Here is a 19807-nt window from a genome sequence, read left to right on the forward strand (position 1 = left end):
AGCCGATTTGAGAGTAGCTTTTGTTGCCACGGCCGAGCTGAAATAGCTAAAGAATATACTCGGCGACTATATTAGAAATTCGGCTGTAGATTTGGTCGACGCGTTGATAACTATCTTAATTTTGCAGATTTGGTTTTGGACGACTAATGACTGAGATATTTCATATTTGACGTGCAACATTATAATTCCATTCGTCTCGGAAACTCACGTGTATTACATTGAAAAAGTGTTGTTATTGATAGTTGATATCAGGTTTTACGGTGTTTTGCGATGGATCCGTGGTCCTCGTCTTCCGATGCGTTTGCTGATTCTGACGCTAGACCGTCGTCGACCACCGCTTCGATGACCATGCCCTCTATGCCGACTGCAATTATTGAGAACGAAGAGGAAGCATCCCCATGGGGATCCAATGGTATAGACGACGTGATTCCAGATTGGTCAGTTTCCACGCCCCCCGATATATCGGCGCGTCAACCATCAAGTTTGGAAGGACAAGCATCTGCAAGCGTTGATCCCTCATCCATCACGGATCCTAGTTCTTCGGGTCTGGATTCCAAATTCGAGCAATCACGAGAAAATAGCGTCAGTGATCCGTGGTATACTGGCAATGGATCAGCTAGTCCCACAGCAAGCGACGTCGCGGCAGATTTAGGCAGTTTAAAATTCAACGAGAAGCATGCAGCTGCGTCTACACCATCAATTGGTGTCGCAACTGATGCCGATGATATCTGGGGTGCATCTTCATCTGCACAAAATATGGACACCATGGTCATGCCAGATGTATTACATAAAAACAATTTAATAACCAATATGGAAAGAGAATCCGATGATTTGACCGAAGCAGAAAAACGAGCGGAAAGATTAGCAGCCTACGTGACGAATGAGTCAGATGATGAAGAGTCTAACAGCGAGGCGCACAATGTAGATGAAGAGTCAATTCAATTCGACGCTGACTTACCAAATTTTGGCGGTGGCTTCGGTGAAAATGTTGCTGCACCGTCTTCTCTGCCGTCATCTCGAATTTTTGATCCGGAGGGACCGTCAATTAACTCCTTTGGTATGCCTGGCTCGGAAGACATGGGATTCATTGATCCATTTGCAGCTCCGGAACCTACAGGACCACCTGAAGCGCCAGGCTATGATCAAATTTCAAAGATATTTCCCGTGCAGAATTCGTCTGCAGACATAGATCTAGAACACATGGCTGACTTCTATTCCGGATCGACAGCCCCTCAAGCTATCCTAGATGTTGGATCCGCGTGAGTGTTATAGTTTTTATTTGAACCAAGTAAACAAAAGAAATTAACTTTGCAGACGGAAACTATTTGATGAATTTACTCGCAAAGGTCGGCAATTCTACATCCAAGAGCCTCAAAGTGCGACTGCCTCTGCCCCAGGATCACCGTCGTCTACGACGCCTTCAATTTCGCAGTCTCTAACTGGTGGAGAAAGTCTGCGATTGAAATGGAATCGGAGCGAGATACAGGCTCGAGTACGTACAATTACAGATGATTGGCGGCATTCGCGGAAGCTAATGGCTGCAATGTTTGATTGGAATCAACTTGAGAAGCCTCCAATTCCGGTCAAGCCTGTCGGTTCAGGAACGAAAAAGCCGAATAGCGGTACGATACATATTGATCCTTCACAAAAGTGGAAGGCAGGAGCTAGTCAGTTTCACGAGAAACATACCGTGCGGAACTCTAGTGGACTTTCATTTGGCTGGCAGCAGAATAGTGGTTCAGATCCGCAGGTGCTACAGCCTAATAAACTGACTACACCGATTCCACCTTCGCAGTCGACAACGAATGATTTGACTGGTTGGGGTGATTTCACGAGTGCTCGTGTGATGGCTCAAACAACTACTGAAAAGAACGATGTTCCGTCACCAATACAGCACAAATCGGCAGCAAACAGCATTTTACAGCCTCAGATACTACAACCTGTACAGAGCAGCAGTTCTGCACCTATTACGGTTGACGATGAGGACTGGGATAAATTATTTGGTACTTCGAGCAGCACTTCCGGTGAATCGAAACAAGCGAGCGAGGTGCCACCAACAATTCCAGTCTCCACAAATGGTATGAAATCCAATGGGCCGATGAACAAAGTTTTTATTCCTAAGCAGCTGAATAATGGGCCGTCTAGTGGGGTCCGGCGTGAAAGTACAGTACTGTCGCCTACTGCACCACCGATAAGCGAGACACGCCAGAAGGAGGACGAGATTGCTACAAGGATATTGAAGCTTGTTCCGGACCTGTCATATCTTCTTTAGCGAATATCGATACTCCGAGAGGGGGGGCTAATTGCTAGAGAGGATATGATGAATACCAGTTAAAATTTATCATTTTCTAGAAAATAAATTCTATCGAATTGTTACAGCAAATATGATCAATGCACAATAACTAGATGTAGCAGAATAGTGACAATAGCTTGAACCAATAGAGTGGTGCGGCTTAAGCATTGAATATAGGTAAATTCTCAACATGAATTAGTTTGTAATCAGATTTACTCGAGAAAGGGACAAGAAGGAAGAAAGAAGTATAAATAAGGAGGAGTAGGATGCTGGCGAGATGCCGATATACAATTTTTGCGCGATTCATCCCACCAGTGATCGCCATACGTGGGCGTGCAAATATTCAGCTGATTCGGCCATATTCAATTGACCGGAACGAGGAAGTCGGCGGTGAGAAACTCTAAATTTTAAGAGAGAAATTTAAAGTGACCTAATATAAGTAGAAACGGATTTCATATTAAGTGAAATTCTACTCGACAAAGCGCGAGATCTCCGTGATGAATGCTCGAAGTTATCGACGGAACTTGAGCAAGGATACGACAACGAAAAAGCATTGAGAGTGTCAAAACTTGCCCAACTTGTTAAGAACCTCACAGAGTACGAAGAGGCCAAGCAAACATTGGATGAGCTTGTTGAATTAGCTGCATCTGAAGACCCTGAGGAGAAGGAACTCCATGACGAAGCTGTCGAAGATGCGCACAAGCTACGTGAACAAATGGTTGGAATCAAACAGTCTATCGAAATGAATCTGGTAGCCCCGCATCCGTTCGCAGATCACTCTTGCTTTATTGAATTACGGCCTGGTATCGGCGGGTCGGAGGCGGCGATCTTTGCGAAAGATCTACTGGAGATGTACCAGAAGTACTGCGTGACCCATAAATGGAGATTTTCCATGGCGGAGCAAACCTTGACTGAGTCTGGCGACGGACTAGTATCTGGAATACTCATGATTGATGAATCTGGATCTTACGGTCGACTTCGATTTGAGGGAGGCGTACACCGCGTCCAGCGCATCCCAGACACTGAAACAAAGGGTCGCGTGCATACCTCTACTGCGGCCGTTATTGTCCTACCAAACATAGATACTAATGGAGACATCAACGCCGCCGAGCGCTCGTTTGCTCCAGGCGAAGTCCGCGTCGATATCATGCGGTCTCGTGGCGCTGGAGGTCAACATGTCAACACAACTGACTCGGCCGTCAGACTTACTCATCTGCCAACAGGCATCGTGGTCGCTATGCAAGACAGTAGGTCACAACACCAAAATAGAGAAAAAGCATATTTGATTCTTCGGGCGCGACTGGCAGAACGAGAGCTGACTGCTAAAATGGAAAAGGATAGGCAAGCTAGAACATCACAGGTCACGACAACAGATCGCTCGGATAAAATCAGAACTTATAACTATCCTCAAAACAGAATCACAGACCACAGATGTGCGTTCACCATGTATGATCTTCAAGGATGTTTGAGTGGTGAATCGCTAGATGTAATGTTAGATAGCGTCGAGAAATGGGCTCAAGATGAAGAAGTCAAGAAATTGAATTTGACATAAATTGGTTTTGAGAAATGTACATATATCATTTTGCAGTATATTTAAACACAGATAAACACAACATTGGCGACTACAACATAGGCGAGAAAATCGATAAAAATGCAGCTACATTTAGGTACAATTATGATTAAGCACAGACTTAGACTTGTCCTAGATCAGCTAGCTCCTGTAGAAATTGTGTAGGCGTCGCCATTTGAGTGCTGCCATACACGACACGACGGTTGGTACGTTTTGCGTATTCTTGAAGATTGCCATATTCCAGGAAATTGCCTCCTCCGACTGTGAAAACAATAGCTTCCGAAATGGCCAAACGATTCCGTGGAGGAGGACGTGTTAATGCGCCTCTAGCCATTCGAGGGTCAAAATACAAATAATCGTCAGTGGTGGACGAGCCGCTATTAGGATCCATCAAACCCTCCACAATTTTTGTGACTGTTAGATCTTTACGGGAGGGAAGAAAGTTCTTTACGCCCGAAAGTAAATTCTCGAAACCACCTTCTCTGATTCGACCAGTTAAACGATTTGAAACACTGCTGAATCCTCGCAGGATATTGTCGACTGAGGGGCCAGACACGCCAGATTGATTCGAAGAGCTAGCGGGTTGGTTGGCCATCATTGTAACACGAGTAATCTCCCGTACTCGTTTCACGTAGTTCAGTGATGCCAAGTCACATCCAGCTGCAACCAATGCGTGCTCATATTCGGCCATATCTGCCGCGGAAATAGTTGTATCCGATGAGATGTAGTATATTAGAAACATCCGCAGCTTGTCAAGAGGTTCCTTACGTTCTGAGTCATTAATCGACTCCAGAATCGTCTGTTTCGATTGCCGGCCGATGTTCTCCTCCATCTGAAAAAAAGTGTCTAAACCTCGTTGCTGGATCCCTTTTAACAGCGACGAGGCAATATTCATATGCATGTCTAAAGTTTGCTTGCGCGCAGTCAACTCTGGAAGTGCCGTGATGGCCGATCGCAGATTCTGAGCATTCGCATTGAGATCAAGTTGGTTCACATCATCTATTGAGTTGACTCCGGTCGCGGATGTGATTTCATTCGTATCATTTTTGTAGCGAGTAAGCTCAGAGTCAATATCTTCAGCCACCTGTGGAAACGGCACAGTGGCATTGCGTGCCCAAAAGAAATCATTCGGATCCAGATCATAATCCTTATTAGAAATGTGGCCATTTCCATCATCTACTTCAACCTTGATTCGATTGAGTTTCATCTCAAGAATATCGTGGATCAGACATTCATATGTCCATGAATGAGAGAGCATGGGAATGAGATCAACATTGCGATCAAGAATAACAAGGACTATAGTGGTGTTAGTGTTCGACAGGCATATGAAATCAACTCATATACTCACCAGGCCTCTGCCCAGCCGATGCCATGTTGAAGGAATTATCTCGCGAATTGAGTACAAAATCACGTAGTTTCTGATCAAGCTTTTGTGCAATCATTTCTGCTGCATTTCCTCGCGGACAACGAATAATTGGAATCTGGCCCATGGTGATTACCACAGAGAAAAGCCCAATGACAATCTTATCAATAATGCTCTCAATCTCGTCGTCCTTTACCTTCGGACTGGCAAGAGAAGAGTATACGCGTTCCAAAGATAGACTGAATGCATCCGGCTCGGTGACAATGAAGTTTAGATATTGATCGTACACCTGAGAAACCATAGACGCCGTACTGGTGCTCTGCTGTGCAAATTCTTCTAGTAAAGTACGCGGAATGGAGGATATGAAGTTAACATAGATGGACTCATATAGATTTTGGCTCAGATCTTGGGTGATTCGTCTAATGTTTTCGCTTGTAGGCAACACAAAGTATATAGCGGGTACGTCGGGAATACTGTGCCTAACCGAATTAAGCATCCTGAAGAGAGGTTAGTACGCGATGTAAAACCCGTTTTGTTTTTGCTTCAAACTATACATATGCATGGTAATGCCGTTCTAGATACATAGTTAGAATCAGGCGCTAGGGAGATCAGCCAACCAAAAGACAAATTACCTGGAATAGGTCGTTGACACGCAGAACACTTGAAATGACCTCCTGACCAAATCTGTCAAAAACAAGCACTTTCCAGATAACCTCTTCTCCATCGACAGTAACGTCTGCTCCATTGCTGGAAGGAATTACGTCGCCGTCAGCTGTAATACCGCTAGGTGACTTGTCTCTATTGAGGTTAAGCAATCTCTCAATTGCCTCTGAAGAAAAGATAAGAAAATCAGTCAGTAGTGAACTAAATATTATCTGCTGTAAAATTAGCTTTACCTATCTGCTTCTCTCGAAGGGTGCGAGCCTTGACAGGACCCGTAGCAGCTGGAGGGATGAGCGCCATGATGCACTAGCAAGGCGACAGACGGACTGCACAGTTACGCTGTTGTTTACCGGAGGAAACGACAACTGCAAAGGTGTAATCTTGAAAACAATTGATCGGAACACAAATAATAAAAACCTTTTGAATTGCTGCTCGAAAGAGAAGATCAGCTAATAAGCCTGTTGCTGGCAAGCTCGAGACGGGGACACAGCGACCGCACAATAAGCCGGGTTCTCCCAATTAAAGTTTGAGAATATCTACGCCCAGATATTACGATCCTATTAACGCATTAGCATTTTTGCATACGCATTTCTGGATTAATTGTTGTACGGATTGTACCAATTCGCCTCAAGTTATATCAAAATGGCAGATAAATACCGCTATAGGCAAGAGATTCAGCAGATGATGTTCGTCTCGGGTGAGACGAATGACACCCAGAGCGAAACCACTGCTCTGATCGAGGATATTGTTCGCTCTCAGGTGGTCGAGATGCTTCTGCATGCCACCGCTCAGGCATCTAAGCGTGGCTCGAGGTCCATCGCGATCGAAGATTTGATTTTTTTGATTCGGCACGATCGCGCGAAAGTCAATCGGCTGCGTACCTATTTATCTTGGAAGGATGTCCGGAAGAATGCGAAAGACCAGGACGGAGGAGCTGTTGAAGGAGCGGATCTTCTGGACGATGTGGCAAGCGGTCCGGGTGGATCTGGTACCAGCGGTGACCAAGCAGGTGCGCGTATGAAGTACCGAAAGTCAAAAGTTAGACTTCCCTGGGATTTATCGAATATGTTTTCCGAGCCTGTTCCTGAGGGTGGTGATGATGATGAGGGCCAGGCAGGCCCCGACGAAGACGAGATCGAAGCTAATCTAGCCACATTACAGCGACTCAAAAATGCCGATGAGCGGACTCGAGCAATGACGAAAGAAGAATATGTTCATTGGAGCGAATGTCGCCAGGCGAGTTTCACATTTCGCAAGAGTCGACGATTTCGCGACTGGGCTGCGATCTCAACGCTCACCGAATCGAAGCCGAACGACGATATCATTGATATTTTAGGATTTCTTACGTTTGAGATCGTCGCAGTTCTAACCGAGGAAGCCATCAAGGTCAAAGAGGCTGAGGACGAGATGGAGATGCGTAGAAGCAAAAGGACCAAAACTCGTAAAACCGAGAGCTTCTTGTTTGACCCGCCGGATAATGATCAGCGGCCGATTTTGAAAAAACACATTGAAGAAGCATTTAGAAATTTACAAAGAGCGAAACCTCGCCAATATGCCTTGCGGAATTTTGGTGGCGGACTTGTTCGAACACGTACAGCCATAGTTTGAGTATGTGATGGAGTTTTGGTTCAGTTTTCCTCATTTTATTAGTTTTAGCATTTTATGATTGTTTGGTCTGTATACTCGACCGCTTCTTTGGTTACTATAATAATATAATTAATATATAGCATCAGGACACTTTTGTAGATCCAAATGCCTTAATCCCCATCATCTGTGCAATTGAATCCTTATCTGGATCATCATCTTCAGACTCCTGATTCTGTGCTGCTTTCTTTAGCTTCCTCTTTTGCATTCTCTTTTCACGTCTTATTTTGCGCTCTTCCTCTTCTAATTTGTGTCTCTCCTCGACCCGCTTTCTTATATCATACATCTGTCCAACCTTTTCATCTTCCCGCTTCTGCCGCAGCCAAGCTAATCGACCGCGTACATCACTCAGAGTGGCACGCTGTAGAGTCTCTGTCTGGCCAGTTGCCCTTAAATGCTGTTTACTATTCAAATGATCGATCCATTGCAAACTGTCCTTATATGTCAAATCACACGCATCACAATAGTATCCGGCTCCACGTCCCTTTCTTCCAACTGCAGAAGCGCCGGCAGGTATCAGCGTAATCTTATTCAGATCCTGGTCGAGATTAAGTCGCTGCTGTCGTATTTCGACTTCACGCGCATCCGGAGGCGTCGGAGCGCGCTGGAACCGCGATTCTCTGGCCTGCCTTTCACGATCTGCTCGTTCACGAGCCTGCTGCCGGACTTGGTCTTCGTCCCATTTCTGTCTTCCAGGCTCTGAAGATGCTTTTCCATATAAAGCCTTTCTTTCAGACATCAGCGGCTTTGGTTACGCAGTAATGATAGTTCAGCCTTCCTCATAAAAATCAGAAGGCCGATCTAGTTAGAATCTCTCTCTAAAACTCATCATAAGCCGCACCTAGCACCATTTTGAATTCTCATAAAGCAGCAAGAGAGCATTTGAACTAAGAGACTACTGAGATTCACGAAAGCAAATACATTCATAAACAGGTCGGAGAGCATCATAAGGATGCAGAACGCCTCATCAGATCAAAATCGACTCAATACGGATGCACTGTTAGAGACTTTTTCGAATCCAACTTTGACTGCATCCTCATATTTAAACACCGTTCTTCCTTCATATGGCCAATCTAGCTCGCTGCAAAAAGTACATTCTGAAGCCGTCAATGAGCTATCTTCACTTGATCAGGCGACGCAAGATTTGATTGCGCGTCTTGAGCGTGTGGTTACTGAGATGATGAGTTCTGCTACAAGACTGAAGTACGAGGTCGAGTTACTCGCAGGAGATGTCGAGCAACTAGACAAATCGGTCTTGCAGGATCTGAAACCACTGGTCGATTCCGAGATCGCTACAAAAAGTTCTGCTATGCAGAGATTGGAAATGCTGGAACTTGTACGGAGGAGGTTGGTGGAAGTGATTTCTACATTCGATGAGGCTAAGCAGCTTGACTGCGACATGAAATCTGACGACGGAGGCAACTCGGAACAAAAAATACGGGCACTTTTATCCCAGAATAAATACAAACTAGCTAAGGATGAGGTGGATCGACTCGAAAAGCTGACCGAAATATGGAATGGCACGCAAGAATTCACAGCCAAACAAGAGTTTATCAGCAAACTACAAAGACTCGTACAGGAAACCATTTCTCGAAGCGAAAAGAAAGTAAATCTGAGCCAGAATAGTGGCACTATTTCAGGAAGCGCCACGCCAAATACAAAAAGTCCCGCGCTCCCTTCGTTTGCGACTTTCGAACGACAAGAATATCCGAATGTGCGCGCGTCGGCTGAATATCTCAAGCAGGAAGCGAGAGAAGGATATATGGGTTTTTTGGAATCATGGAAAAAAATGAGACAAACATGAGATTTCTATTGTACCTTGTATTAGTAGTTTTCTCTAAATTTCATTTTGCCTCGTCCTTTGTATTTGATTTTGGAACTGCCTGTAGGAGATACGATATCGTCATATCTTGGTATATATCGGTCCGTCATGCGAAAGGGTTCTCGCTCCCGTTCCCTTTCCTGTTCCCGTTGCTGCTTCGGATAATGATCTGTTCGTCGAGAAGAAAGCCTAGATCGGTCTGATTTGAGAGAATCATTCGCCCGTCCGACCCGATGGTGACGTTCAAATTCATACGGTTGTCTAGATAAGCCATCTTCTCTGCCACTGCCAAATTGATTGAGTGACGGACTTCCATGACGATGCTTGTCTTGATGGTGCCGTTCGCGTTGCCGTTCCGGCTCGCGAGTGGACTTTTTAAAAGAATTAGATGCATCTTCGACTGCTGAAACAGTCAAGTTTCCATGGTTCTCTGTTTCTAGTTTAGGCTTCGCTTTCTTTTTGAAGATCATTCTCCCACATTGAGAAATCACTGGCAGATCAGCCTGCAGCGGGATATCATCATTTTCTATATCCGTCCGAACATCCGAAAACATGTCTAGAACAGGAAATGACTGAGGAATTACACGACCAAACACATAATGTGATTTTTCAAGGTCAGGACATGGAACTAGCTAGTTATTGGTTAGATGAGTTACAGATGGTTCGAGCGACGTACAGTTATGAAGAATTGGCTTGAGTTTGTATCAGGACCCTTGTTGGCCATGCAAACAAGTCCTCGTTCGTCAATCGGACGCCATCCAAGTTTCTCATCAGCAAAAAATTCTCCATAAATTGAAATTCCACCTAGGAATTAGCTACTGAAATGGAATGATACGTAATACACATACCCGTTCCGTCACCATTGGTGATGTCGCCGCCCTGGATGATATAGTCAGGATTGACGACAACACGATGAAACGAGGAGCCTTGATACGACGGCTCAGGTTGCTTATTTGTACAAAGCCGTTCAAAGCTAGAGGATTAGCATGAGTTGAAAAATTGGCTTGGTAGAAATAATCATTACTTCTCGCAGGTTCTGGGAACTTGATCTGAAAATAATTCAATGATCAGGTTTCCTTTGACTTTAGCTCCATCGAAAGCGAGAAAGACACGTGGAAGTGGGCTCATCGAAGATCCTGTGAAGAGCGATTGGAAAAAAATAGTTTATTATCACCGTTTGATAATTACTAGCATTTTATATTATCTGATAATTCATTGATACATTGGGTATTTCCCACTACACTATTAAAAGTTTGATCTCCAGTTAGTGCCTCGTCAGCCACATCCCGTGACTGAGCTGGTGTCTGGCTGTGCGCTCATTCTAGGGAGGAGAAAATTATCGGATTTCCGAACACTTTTTTGCACACGAGCAGAAACTTCAATTTTGTTAAGGCACAACTGACGGAATTCCCTCTTAATTAGAGGCAGATTGCGCTGAAAGATTTAAGACGTTTGCGCAGTTTGTTTTTTTTGTTTTTTTTCCGGACGCTGAGCGGACCTGTATGGACAAAGAGCTTCTCCGGCGTTTTCCTCGCCCTTCAAAGTAAGTACACTTCAAAATAGGCCTTGACGGTCCGTTTGCGAATCGCGCGCTAATACTCGTGGCCAAAAGACCTAGATAACACACGTTTTTTTGTTTGATTTTGCTCAATCAGAGATTACTGTTTGCATTCGCAATCATTCGCGATATTAGATTGTGCTATTCTTTTGTTTCAGTGTACGTCTAGATTCGATAGGGTTGCCCTATTCCTTCCGTTATAGTCGCCATTACGAGCTCTTTGGTCGACGCTGCGCAACGGAATACCGGTAACCGACCGAGTTCTGAGATCTCGATAGTACGGCTTCATCATCGCAATTTGGTATAGCTATGGTTTCGACTACTCTCGACGCTCCTTTGGAGTCCGTTGTCAAGTCCCACAATTCTTATTCTGTAAACCATGAAACTTCGCTCACTCTCGACTCTACAAACGCTTTTGAAGGTACTTGCATATTTTCCATAACTCTTTATTTTATGTTTATAATTTGTTACTAATTTTGCAGGACCTGAGAAGCTCCTTGAAGTTTGGTTTGCTCCCGATCCTGTGAATCTTCCTCCTTCAATGTCGCCGACAGGTATGAAAATTGTCCCCCGAAAGATATGGGAGAGCATGCTTGATCTTGTCCACTGCAAGGTTCTCTCGGTCATTGGGACTGACGAAATGGATGCTTATCTATTGTCAGAGTCCTCTATGTTTATTTTCCCTCACAAAATCATTCTCAAAACCTGTGGTACTACGACTCTACTGAACGGGCTTTCCAGATTGCTGTCGATTGCTCAAGATTTGTGTGGATATCCTTCTGGACTGCAACCGTGGCACGTGTTTTATTCGCGTAAGAATTTTATGTTCCCAGATCGCCAATTGCATCCTCATCGTTCATGGAAGGACGAAGTATGCATATTAGATTCGCATTTTAATAATGGGTCCGCATACATGGTCGGTCGCATGAACTCAGACCATCACTGGTATCTTTACACAGCTAAGCAGGACGGTGTTCCAATGGGACTAAAAGATAATTTCACTGTCAGTCCGTACGTTGCTGAGGGACGTTTCGAAGATCAAACTTTGGAAATCCTCATGACAGGTCTGGACGAGAAAAAAGCAGTCAAGTTTTACAGTGACCGCGAGGTGCCTGAGACAGTTTCCGATGTTGGATCGTCGAGTTCTAGTGAAGAGTTAGATCCAGGGCATGTTGGAGGCGCAGAAGTGACTGCAAAATGCGGTTTCGACAAATTATTTCCGTTTTCTAGGATTGATTCCTTTTCGTTTTCGCCTTGTGGATACTCTGCTAATGGAGTCACCGAAAAAACGCACAACTATTTTACAGTTCACGTCACTCCTGAACCTGATTTTTCATATGCTTCATTCGAGTCCAACGTGCCAACCTCTGTTTCCGGTCGTCAGCCTCTGGAGGTCGTAAGCTATGTCGTCAACATTTTCGAGCCTGCCCATTTCAGTGTGACCATGTTTGAGACTCGCGGAACCACTAATAGTTTTGCGAAGGCTCGTCTGGCTGATTTGCCTCCCTCAGAGATTCCAGGCTACACTCGTTCGGACAGGATAGTCTACGAGCTTGATGAATATGACTTGGTGTTTCTGGCGTTTGAGAAGAACAAATAAAAATTGATTTGTTTATATTGTTGTTATTCCTTACTGGAATCAATCGCGTGGTTGTTCCTGTATTGTTGCGGATATTGTGTTGATATCGTTCATTTTTACTGCATTCGAAGGTGAATGACCACCTTTTATTATTTGTTTAGATTAGAACTGGCTGGTAATAAATTTGCTTATTATTGAAGTTCTGTAGTGTTTCTGATTCAAGTATATCAGTTATCAATTATTATCTGCTATGACATTTAAAACAGTTTGTCCAGGCGATTCAGGAACTGCGGCTGTTTTATGCCGCCGCTATTTTCACCAAAAGTCCAGCAAATCTGATGCTCGTGACAACGACACCTAGCTCATTTTAGCCCCCGTTTGTGCTCACTGGCGAATAGTGTGGGAAATACTAGTCAAAGCCACTAACCGGAAGATCTGCATTACTAGCCGAGGATTTTTTGTTCCGATATTCCGTCTGCAAATTCGCGGGGTTTACTGAGATCGCAGGGCCAGAACCAGATGTCAGAGACTGGCCAGAAGGTGAGAATGGGCACACGTCTGTTAGTTCTATAATGGGTTCTTACAATTTTATAGATATTTTATACCGATGATAGCGTCTATACTAACGGATCGAACGACATCGGCATCGTTGAGGTGCGTGCTGTTCAGTTTAAGATTTTCCATGTGCTAATCTGCTGATAGAATACCTGGCATGATGTATGTCTAGTTTTTGGTAACAAAATCGGGGCTTCTTGCATTCTAATACTTGACAGGTCGTCACGGATTATGCATTTGAGAAATTTGATGAGGATAGTCTAGCAGGACCGCCCGAGATTGTAGATATATATCTTCAGACCGGTCTACCCCCGCGAGGATGGGTGAGAACACTTTCCTTACTGTTTTTTCTTGATTAGAATGCGTCTTACTAAACATATTTAATTATATCTAGACTATTGTTGGTGAAACTTTAGGCCGACGGATTGTTCCTGATCGTGCTTTACGGATAATGGACCGACTTTTTTCCTGTGGCGATCTGTGTAAGCGACATCCCAAAGATGCGCAGTCAGGCACCGTCATCGAGGTCACTATGACATTATCTCTACAACACACAAAGACTAACCAAGTTATCCACAATGTCAAAGGCGAAGATATACAGCTGTATCATTTCCCAGAAAAGGGCCAGTTTGTCACTGATGGCACTCGACTAGGCTCGATAACGGATACCACATATCGCGCAGCGATACGAATGAGAGATGCCTCCGTCGTCTGGATAAGCGATACTGATGAAATGGATATTGTGGTGCCTGAAAATATATCCAAGGAAGCTCCACCGGGTGGAATTGCGCCACTGTTGATGGCCCAGCCAACTAAAATAATGTTTCCTCACCAAACTGTCACAGCTCCACGCGAAGTGTTCCGTCGAGGCCAATGGATATTTGGAAACTTTGACCGAACAACGTCCAGTTTTGGAACAGTGCTTCAGTCAGAAGTTCAAGGCGTTACTATTAGCTGGCTCCATGATGGTGAGACGTATTATGATGTGGAAGACGAGGAATTCCGAAATTTGAAAATTTATACAGAAATCATGGATGATAGTAATTGGAGTATTGGAGATCGTGTGGTGCTAAAGGGTGGCCCCGAGTCATTTGCCAAGTATGACTGTCAGCGCCTTGGTCGAGAACGATACGGTGGGTTTGATGTGAACGTCTTTGCAATCACCTCTACCAAGACAACTGTCAAAGTACAATGGCAGGACTTGTCAGTGACCACCGAGAATGCTGTCGATTTATTACCGTATTTGCTTGTTGATGACCATGACATTTGGCCAGGAGAATACGTCGGCCGCAAACGTGAAGATTCCATTTCTGACGGAGAAGAGACAGAGTTTTCACAGATTGGTGTGGTTCAAAAAGTCAGCGCGGCAGAACGTACCGCTACTGTACGATGGTTTAAGGAATCAGATACTTTGCTTCCTGAGTTGCTTAGAGATGAAATTGAAGAAATTAGTTTTTACGAAGTTCTTCCGTATCAATTGGTCCATTACCAATATGGAGACTATCTCTTTCTTCCTCATGCTCCGATATTAACGTCGAATGGAACTCAGCCATCTGTGCTCCAGCAGGGTAGTGAGATGATGTCTTACATAGCACGAACAATAATATCCCACGGAAATCATCATCTATCTCAACTCGCTAGAACGTTCTTACCTGCTCGACCGACCGAAGGGGAAGAAGAGGATGACAACAGCGATACGAATTCGGAAGGCATTGAGTCGCAGATACAAGACGAGAACGAAATTGACTGGTATGGCCAGATTGCGGCGATAAATCTCGACGGCTCGGTATTTGTTCGATTAGGATTTTGTGAGGATAGACGGCAGGTCGTTTATCCTGGTAGCGGGATAGTTCTGGCTCCCGGATATGACGATGCCGAAGACGAAGATGAAGATGAAGATGATTATGAATATATTAGCGAGGAATTATCTGAAGATGAAATGGATGAAGATGAAATTGATTACTTGCATCACAATCATTCACATAATGGTCTTGGCCGAAGTGAAGTTTATGCTGAGGATGATGATGACGATAATGAAGGGTCAAGCTGGATCGATGAATCTGATTCTGACAATGATGTTGAAGGTGAAGTCGAATTGGATGTCGATGAATTCTTACATCGCCCTTCTAGTCCAGAAACGGAGGCATTGATTGATACCGTCGGTACTCATCACCAAAATGTGACATCTCCTGACTCACCGATGGAAGTTACCATAAAAGAACCGATATCCACGCCTGGAGCAATGAAGGATAAATTGAGAGAAAATCAAGACGAGGAATTAACGCAGTTCATGATTCTAGAGACAGAGCCAGTCAGTCATCACTATTTCAAGCAAATTCCTAGCATTATTAACCATCGTCGATTGAACCGGGAAAGAAAAATTCTGATGACGTCGCTACCAAGCGGAATTTACGTGCGGACATATGCAAGTCGCCTGGATTTAATTCGGGCGTTAATAATTGGTCCGTCTGGCACGCCTTATGAAATGGCGCCGTTTATGATAGATATGCAAGTCGATTCAAGTTTCCCTGCGAGTCCGCCGGCGTGCTTTTTCTATTCATGGAACACAAATGGAATTGGCAGAGTAAATCCAAATTTATATGAAGAAGGTAAGATTTGTTTGTCTTTACTGGGGACTTGGCCTGGAGAGGCTACTTCAGAGCGATGGAATCCCGAATCGAGTTCAATTTTGCAAGTCCTTGTTAGTTTGCAAGCGCTGGTACTGAACAAGACGCCGTATTATAATGAGGCTGGATATGATGCAATTCAGAACACGGAGGATTCGGTCGTAAACTCTGTGTTATATTCCGAGCTGTCTTTTGTTCTTTCGCGAGGATTTGTATTATATGCCTTGGAACACCCCGTTTCTGAATTTAAGCAAATCATTCAACACTTATATTATGATGAAGATTACCTGTCATCGATTTTGAACTGGGAAAGGGAGGTCATAGATAATTCCGACCCCAGTGCAGAACATGGGGAAGAAGACAAAGATATGCAGAATGGTCGAATAATGAAAGTGACAAAGGGAGCACGAGTTTTGTTGATGAAGAATTACAATAGTTTGATGAAGCTGGTCCAAGAGTCTAAATAGTCATTAGTGGAGTTATTTTATCAGCGTGATTTGAAGCTCATTTAAGATGCAGAGCAATTGTAGAAGCATATGTAATTAATTATAAGAAATGATAATATACAGGCTATATGCATAAGTGAATATCAAAGCTACAAATCTTTAGCTAATGGTACGCAATCAAATTCAGCGTAGGCTTCTTCCCCTACCGACATTGTGACTGGTAGTTGGAACATGCATTCGCGGATATCAACCCAGATTTTCTCGAGCTGATCTCGTCGTGGAGTAGTATTTGGAAACACAACAATAAGTTTCGAACTTCCCTTGACAATAACGGCAAGGTAGAAAATGACTTGAAATCCAAAGAAACCCTCGTTGATTACGACATCTTGGATCAGTTCAATTGGAATGAAGCGAGCAGATCGGGAAAGCATCGTCGCCCCGGAACTCTCAATTTGGATCCCAAAATCATACATAACTAAAATTGAATCCTCCACCGAAGACCGGCGAATGAATAGGAAACTAAAAACAACTGCGGAACAAATAAGTAGGACTGTGTTGTTTATTGTGAAAGAAAAAACATTGGATGAAGTTTTGAGGGCGGACACAGAAAGAGGTCCAAATGCCAGTTTCAGAAAAGCGTTCGGTGATAAAAATAGTCTCAAATAGCACGAAATTAAAATCAAAAATCCAGAACACACTAACAGAACGTAGCGGATCATGTTAAAGAACTTCGGCCGTTCATTCGTAAGCGTGTATCTCAACGTGGTAGAAGAAGGTGCTGTCCGAGAAATTAGCAGACCCTCGTGAGAAACGATTATCGTCTCGACAGCACCCATTCTAAAATATCGTAGGAGATGCAAAATTAGTCTGTTTTGCTTGTTAAAAATACATATTGAATTATATGAATGATTGAGTTACTATCGAATGGACCCTACTAATTAGTCTTTGGGATATACTTCTGCTTTCAGGTGCTTACCACAAGTCTCGTGGGAGCTAAATCACATGATGTCGATGACTAAGCAAGTACATTATGTAATTCATTAACCCTACAACAGGGCTTATTAGCAGTCACGAACTACCTATCAGTCTCGCTGGCGAGCTGGCTCACGGCAGCTAATTGCTGTCTCTTTGGGAACAACCAGCAGGACGAGCCTCAGGTTTGCTAGATTTGGCCTTTGCGAGACCCGTTTGATCGTGAATATTACGATTTACGATTTTCTTTATTTCTGCAGTTTAAAGATATTTCGTTAGAGATAGCCACTTTCAGATATAAAAATAAAGATATAATAGAAAAATGTCTGTTCCTGACGCTTTAGCTCCTACTCAACAGGATATCGAGCTCCTGTTGGCCGCTCAATGCCATATTGGAAGCAAGAATCTCCAGGTGTGTGGATTGTATTTTGATATTCTAGAATTGGATTTGCTTCAATATGTGAAATGCATTTGTATTTGCATATTTCTTGGTTGCTTCTCTGGTTTTTAAATTGGATCCACGATGTGAATTGCGGGATAATTAACATAATCTAGGTTCATATGGAGCCCTACGTTTACAAGACTCGCTCTGACGGTGTCAACATTATCAATATCGGCAAAACATGGGAAAAGCTTGTTCTCGCCGCCCGTATCTTGGTCACTGTTCCCAACCCAGCTGATATCGGTGTTGTCTCTGCTCGTCCTTATGGACAGCGCGCTGTTTTAAAGTTCGCTTCCCATATTGGCGCGACCGCTATTGCTGGTCGTTTCACTCCAGGTTCATTTACCAATTACATTACTCGATCATTTAAGGAGCCTAGAATCATCGTCGTCACGGATCCTCGTACTGATGCCCAGGCTATCCGGGAAGCTTCTTATGTCAATATCCCCGTTATTGCTCTTACCGACACTGACTCTCCCACCGAATTCGTTGACGTTGCTATTCCTACCAACAATAAGGGCCAACATTCCATTGGTTTGATCTGGTGGTTACTTGCTCGTGAGATTCAGAGATTACGGGGTGTTCTTTCTCGTTCTGAGCCATGGAGTGTCATGGTCGATCTTTATTTCTACCGTGATCCTGAAGAGGCAGAGAAGGAGGTTATTGAATTGCCTGCTCCTGCTAAGGAGATCGAAGCTGCTACTGTTGTTGTTGCTGATGAGTGGGCTGCCGAAATTCCTGTGCAGCAGGCTGGTTTCGATGGTATCCCTGTTTCCACTGAAGTTGCCAGCGGCGACTGGGACTAAGGGAGAAAAAAATATTTTTTTTGCACTCCACAAAACAAAAAAGCATTTGGTATATTTGTAATCTTTCAACTTTTTTTGTGTTTAAAGCCAGGATTCGTCATCTTCTATTAATAAATGAACAAAAAAAGTTTTATAAGAGATTTTTGAAAGAGTAGGTGCAGAGTAAGACTGATCCATTGCAAAGCCGTGCAGTTATGATTGTGGATTGAAGGAAAAAAATAGGGATTATGTCATTTAGTTTGTATTTCGCTTGTATGATATTTAATATAAACAATCATTTATCAAACCGTCTATTTAATTCAGTATGTTTTAGTCGGGAGATTTTAGAATCGTGCCGAACTCATTTGTAAGGATCTCACACTATACATTTACTGTTTTATCTATAGGGCTATTATACAAATATTCAAATTATATTTTTATACTTGTATTCTATACTGAACTATGAGAAAAGTATCCAGATATTTTAAGACCGTGTCCAGATATTTTAGGACCGTGCCAAAAAAAAAACGCAATAGAAAACAAACCGAAGAAACCAAATCTAAACACCAGATTCAAAGATGAACCGACCAAATCCAAAAAAATTCGAAAAATCCAAGATAATCAGAGAAGATCCGGAAAACAAATTTTTAACAAAAATAAAATCAAATAACCTAAGAAAACAGATTAATTACGTGCTGCCTTAAGGTTGAATTGGAATTTCTGAGGACGAATGCGGATAGCAAGACCGAAGGTCATGACGACCATGAAAGGAAGCATAATCGGAAAGCTAATATGGAGCAAGTTACGATTATAAGGGGTGATTGTAGCAAGTGCAAAAGCCAGGAGAGTAAAGAACAGCGAGACGTAGCCGATCACTCTATGATATTTGTACATTGCTTTTGCTCGAGAAGTACCACCGTAGAGAGCAGGCATCCAATATTGAGTGAATCCGATACCAATGTTGATGAAGAGAATCACATATGCAAGAAGTCCAACAACTGCGTGTGCAGAGTGAAGATGCGCGCCTCCATTTGTAGTCTTGTTGATAAAGACAATACCAAACGCAACTACATAGCAGATTGCGCCGAATAAATTAAACACACCATGGACTAAAGCGCCGAGCTTTTTCTCTGCAGTAGTAGCCGTGGGTTGAACCAAAATCATGCTTTGGACGAGCATAAGCAAAGCGAAATTATTCAATGCTGGATGCCCCGTGAAAAAAATAATAGGCGCAGTCATGATGCGTGAAAATACATAAATGAACAAACCAATCGTACCGATCTGGGCGATCAACGATGATCGGCTGGCAACCAAGTTCCGTCGGATCATGCCCAGTCCTTGCCGTGAGATCTGTGAGTCTACAGATGATATGCTCCTTCTATCATCGGGAACCGGCGGCACTGCTGAGACGACTGCAAACGGCGGCGCTGAATACGACGACGAGGTCCGCGAGGTCGAGAACGGCGTGCGCGCATTTGGTATCGAATC

The 19807-nt window shown here is 43.7% G+C and overlaps 12 protein-coding genes across 12 annotated transcripts; 7 read left to right on the forward strand and 5 right to left on the reverse strand.

The window, feature by feature from the left end:
- The first annotated feature begins 33 nt into the window (after positions 1–33).
- On the forward strand, positions 34–2416 carry V1516DRAFT_498717 (uncharacterized protein). The gene is made up of 2 exons (XM_066919113.1): positions 34–1259; positions 1315–2416. Exons 1-2 carry the CDS (start codon positions 271–273, stop codon positions 2270–2272), a joined length of 1947 nt encoding a protein of 648 aa, XP_066776459.1. The 5' UTR covers positions 34–270; the 3' UTR covers positions 2273–2416.
- A 92-nt stretch (positions 2417–2508) lies between these two features.
- Positions 2509–3916, forward strand: V1516DRAFT_679285 (uncharacterized protein). The gene is made up of 2 exons (XM_066922888.1): positions 2509–2683; positions 2737–3916. Exons 1-2 carry the CDS (start codon positions 2560–2562, stop codon positions 3843–3845), a joined length of 1233 nt encoding a protein of 410 aa, XP_066776460.1. The 5' UTR covers positions 2509–2559; the 3' UTR covers positions 3846–3916.
- On the reverse strand, positions 3849–6395 carry V1516DRAFT_654464 (Sec1-like protein). Its single transcript, XM_066920303.1, has 5 exons — positions 6123–6395; positions 5859–6055; positions 5781–5800; positions 5212–5723; positions 3849–5159 (listed from the first exon to the last, which is right to left on the reverse strand). The coding sequence occupies exons 1-5, from the start codon at positions 6187–6189 to the stop codon at positions 3985–3987; spliced, it is 1971 nt and encodes a 656-aa protein (XP_066776461.1). The 5' UTR covers positions 6190–6395; the 3' UTR covers positions 3849–3984.
- An 86-nt stretch (positions 6396–6481) lies between these two features.
- V1516DRAFT_679290 (transcription initiation factor IID, 18kD subunit-domain-containing protein) lies at positions 6482–7750 on the forward strand. Its single transcript, XM_066922889.1, has one exon. It carries the CDS (start codon positions 6532–6534, stop codon positions 7495–7497), a length of 966 nt encoding a protein of 321 aa, XP_066776462.1. The 5' UTR covers positions 6482–6531; the 3' UTR covers positions 7498–7750.
- V1516DRAFT_679291 (uncharacterized protein) lies at positions 7543–8349 on the reverse strand. Its single transcript, XM_066922890.1, has one exon. It carries the CDS (start codon positions 8270–8272, stop codon positions 7619–7621), a length of 654 nt encoding a protein of 217 aa, XP_066776463.1. The 5' UTR covers positions 8273–8349; the 3' UTR covers positions 7543–7618.
- A 1-nt stretch (position 8350) lies between these two features.
- On the forward strand, positions 8351–9347 carry V1516DRAFT_498930 (uncharacterized protein). The gene has a single exon (XM_066919114.1). The coding sequence runs from the start codon at positions 8486–8488 to the stop codon at positions 9335–9337; it is 852 nt and encodes a 283-aa protein (XP_066776464.1). The 5' UTR covers positions 8351–8485; the 3' UTR covers positions 9338–9347.
- On the reverse strand, positions 9195–10550 carry V1516DRAFT_679293 (cyclophilin-like domain-containing protein). Its single transcript, XM_066922891.1, has 4 exons — positions 10380–10550; positions 10204–10328; positions 10032–10159; positions 9195–9987 (listed from the first exon to the last, which is right to left on the reverse strand). Exons 1-4 carry the CDS (start codon positions 10481–10483, stop codon positions 9358–9360), a joined length of 987 nt encoding a protein of 328 aa, XP_066776465.1. The 5' UTR covers positions 10484–10550; the 3' UTR covers positions 9195–9357.
- A 672-nt stretch (positions 10551–11222) lies between these two features.
- Positions 11223–12513, forward strand: V1516DRAFT_696814 (S-adenosylmethionine decarboxylase; the record flags this gene model as incomplete). Its single annotated transcript, XM_066924056.1, has 2 exons — positions 11223–11334; positions 11396–12513. The coding sequence occupies 2 exons, from the start codon at positions 11223–11225 to the stop codon at positions 12511–12513; spliced, it is 1230 nt and encodes a 409-aa protein (XP_066776466.1).
- A 116-nt stretch (positions 12514–12629) lies between these two features.
- On the forward strand, positions 12630–16247 carry V1516DRAFT_679298 (uncharacterized protein). Its single transcript, XM_066922892.1, has 5 exons — positions 12630–13032; positions 13087–13146; positions 13195–13209; positions 13266–13370; positions 13442–16247. Exons 1-5 carry the CDS (start codon positions 13012–13014, stop codon positions 16139–16141), a joined length of 2901 nt encoding a protein of 966 aa, XP_066776467.1. The 5' UTR covers positions 12630–13011; the 3' UTR covers positions 16142–16247.
- V1516DRAFT_679301 (GPI-GlcNAc transferase complex, PIG-H component-domain-containing protein) lies at positions 16199–17046 on the reverse strand. The gene has a single exon (XM_066922893.1). It carries the CDS (start codon positions 16954–16956, stop codon positions 16270–16272), a length of 687 nt encoding a protein of 228 aa, XP_066776468.1. The 5' UTR covers positions 16957–17046; the 3' UTR covers positions 16199–16269.
- A 242-nt stretch (positions 17047–17288) lies between these two features.
- Positions 17289–18729, forward strand: V1516DRAFT_679302 (40S ribosomal protein uS2). Its single transcript, XM_066922894.1, has 2 exons — positions 17289–17504; positions 17648–18729. Exons 1-2 carry the CDS (start codon positions 17415–17417, stop codon positions 18338–18340), a joined length of 783 nt encoding a protein of 260 aa, XP_066776469.1. The 5' UTR covers positions 17289–17414; the 3' UTR covers positions 18341–18729.
- Positions 18730–19003: 274 nt separating this feature from the next.
- Positions 19004–19648, reverse strand: V1516DRAFT_627500 (uncharacterized protein; the record flags this gene model as incomplete). Its single annotated transcript, XM_066919794.1, has 1 exon — positions 19004–19648. One exon carries the CDS (start codon positions 19646–19648, stop codon positions 19004–19006), a length of 645 nt encoding a protein of 214 aa, XP_066776470.1.
- Positions 19649–19807: the final 159 nt, after the last annotated feature.

This window comes from Lipomyces oligophaga (assembly GCF_038497815.1).
Source record: "Lipomyces oligophaga strain CBS 7107 unplaced genomic scaffold V1516scaffold_6, whole genome shotgun sequence".
In the NCBI taxonomy this organism is placed as follows: Eukaryota; Fungi; Ascomycota; class Lipomycetes; order Lipomycetales; family Lipomycetaceae; genus Lipomyces; species [Lipomyces] oligophaga.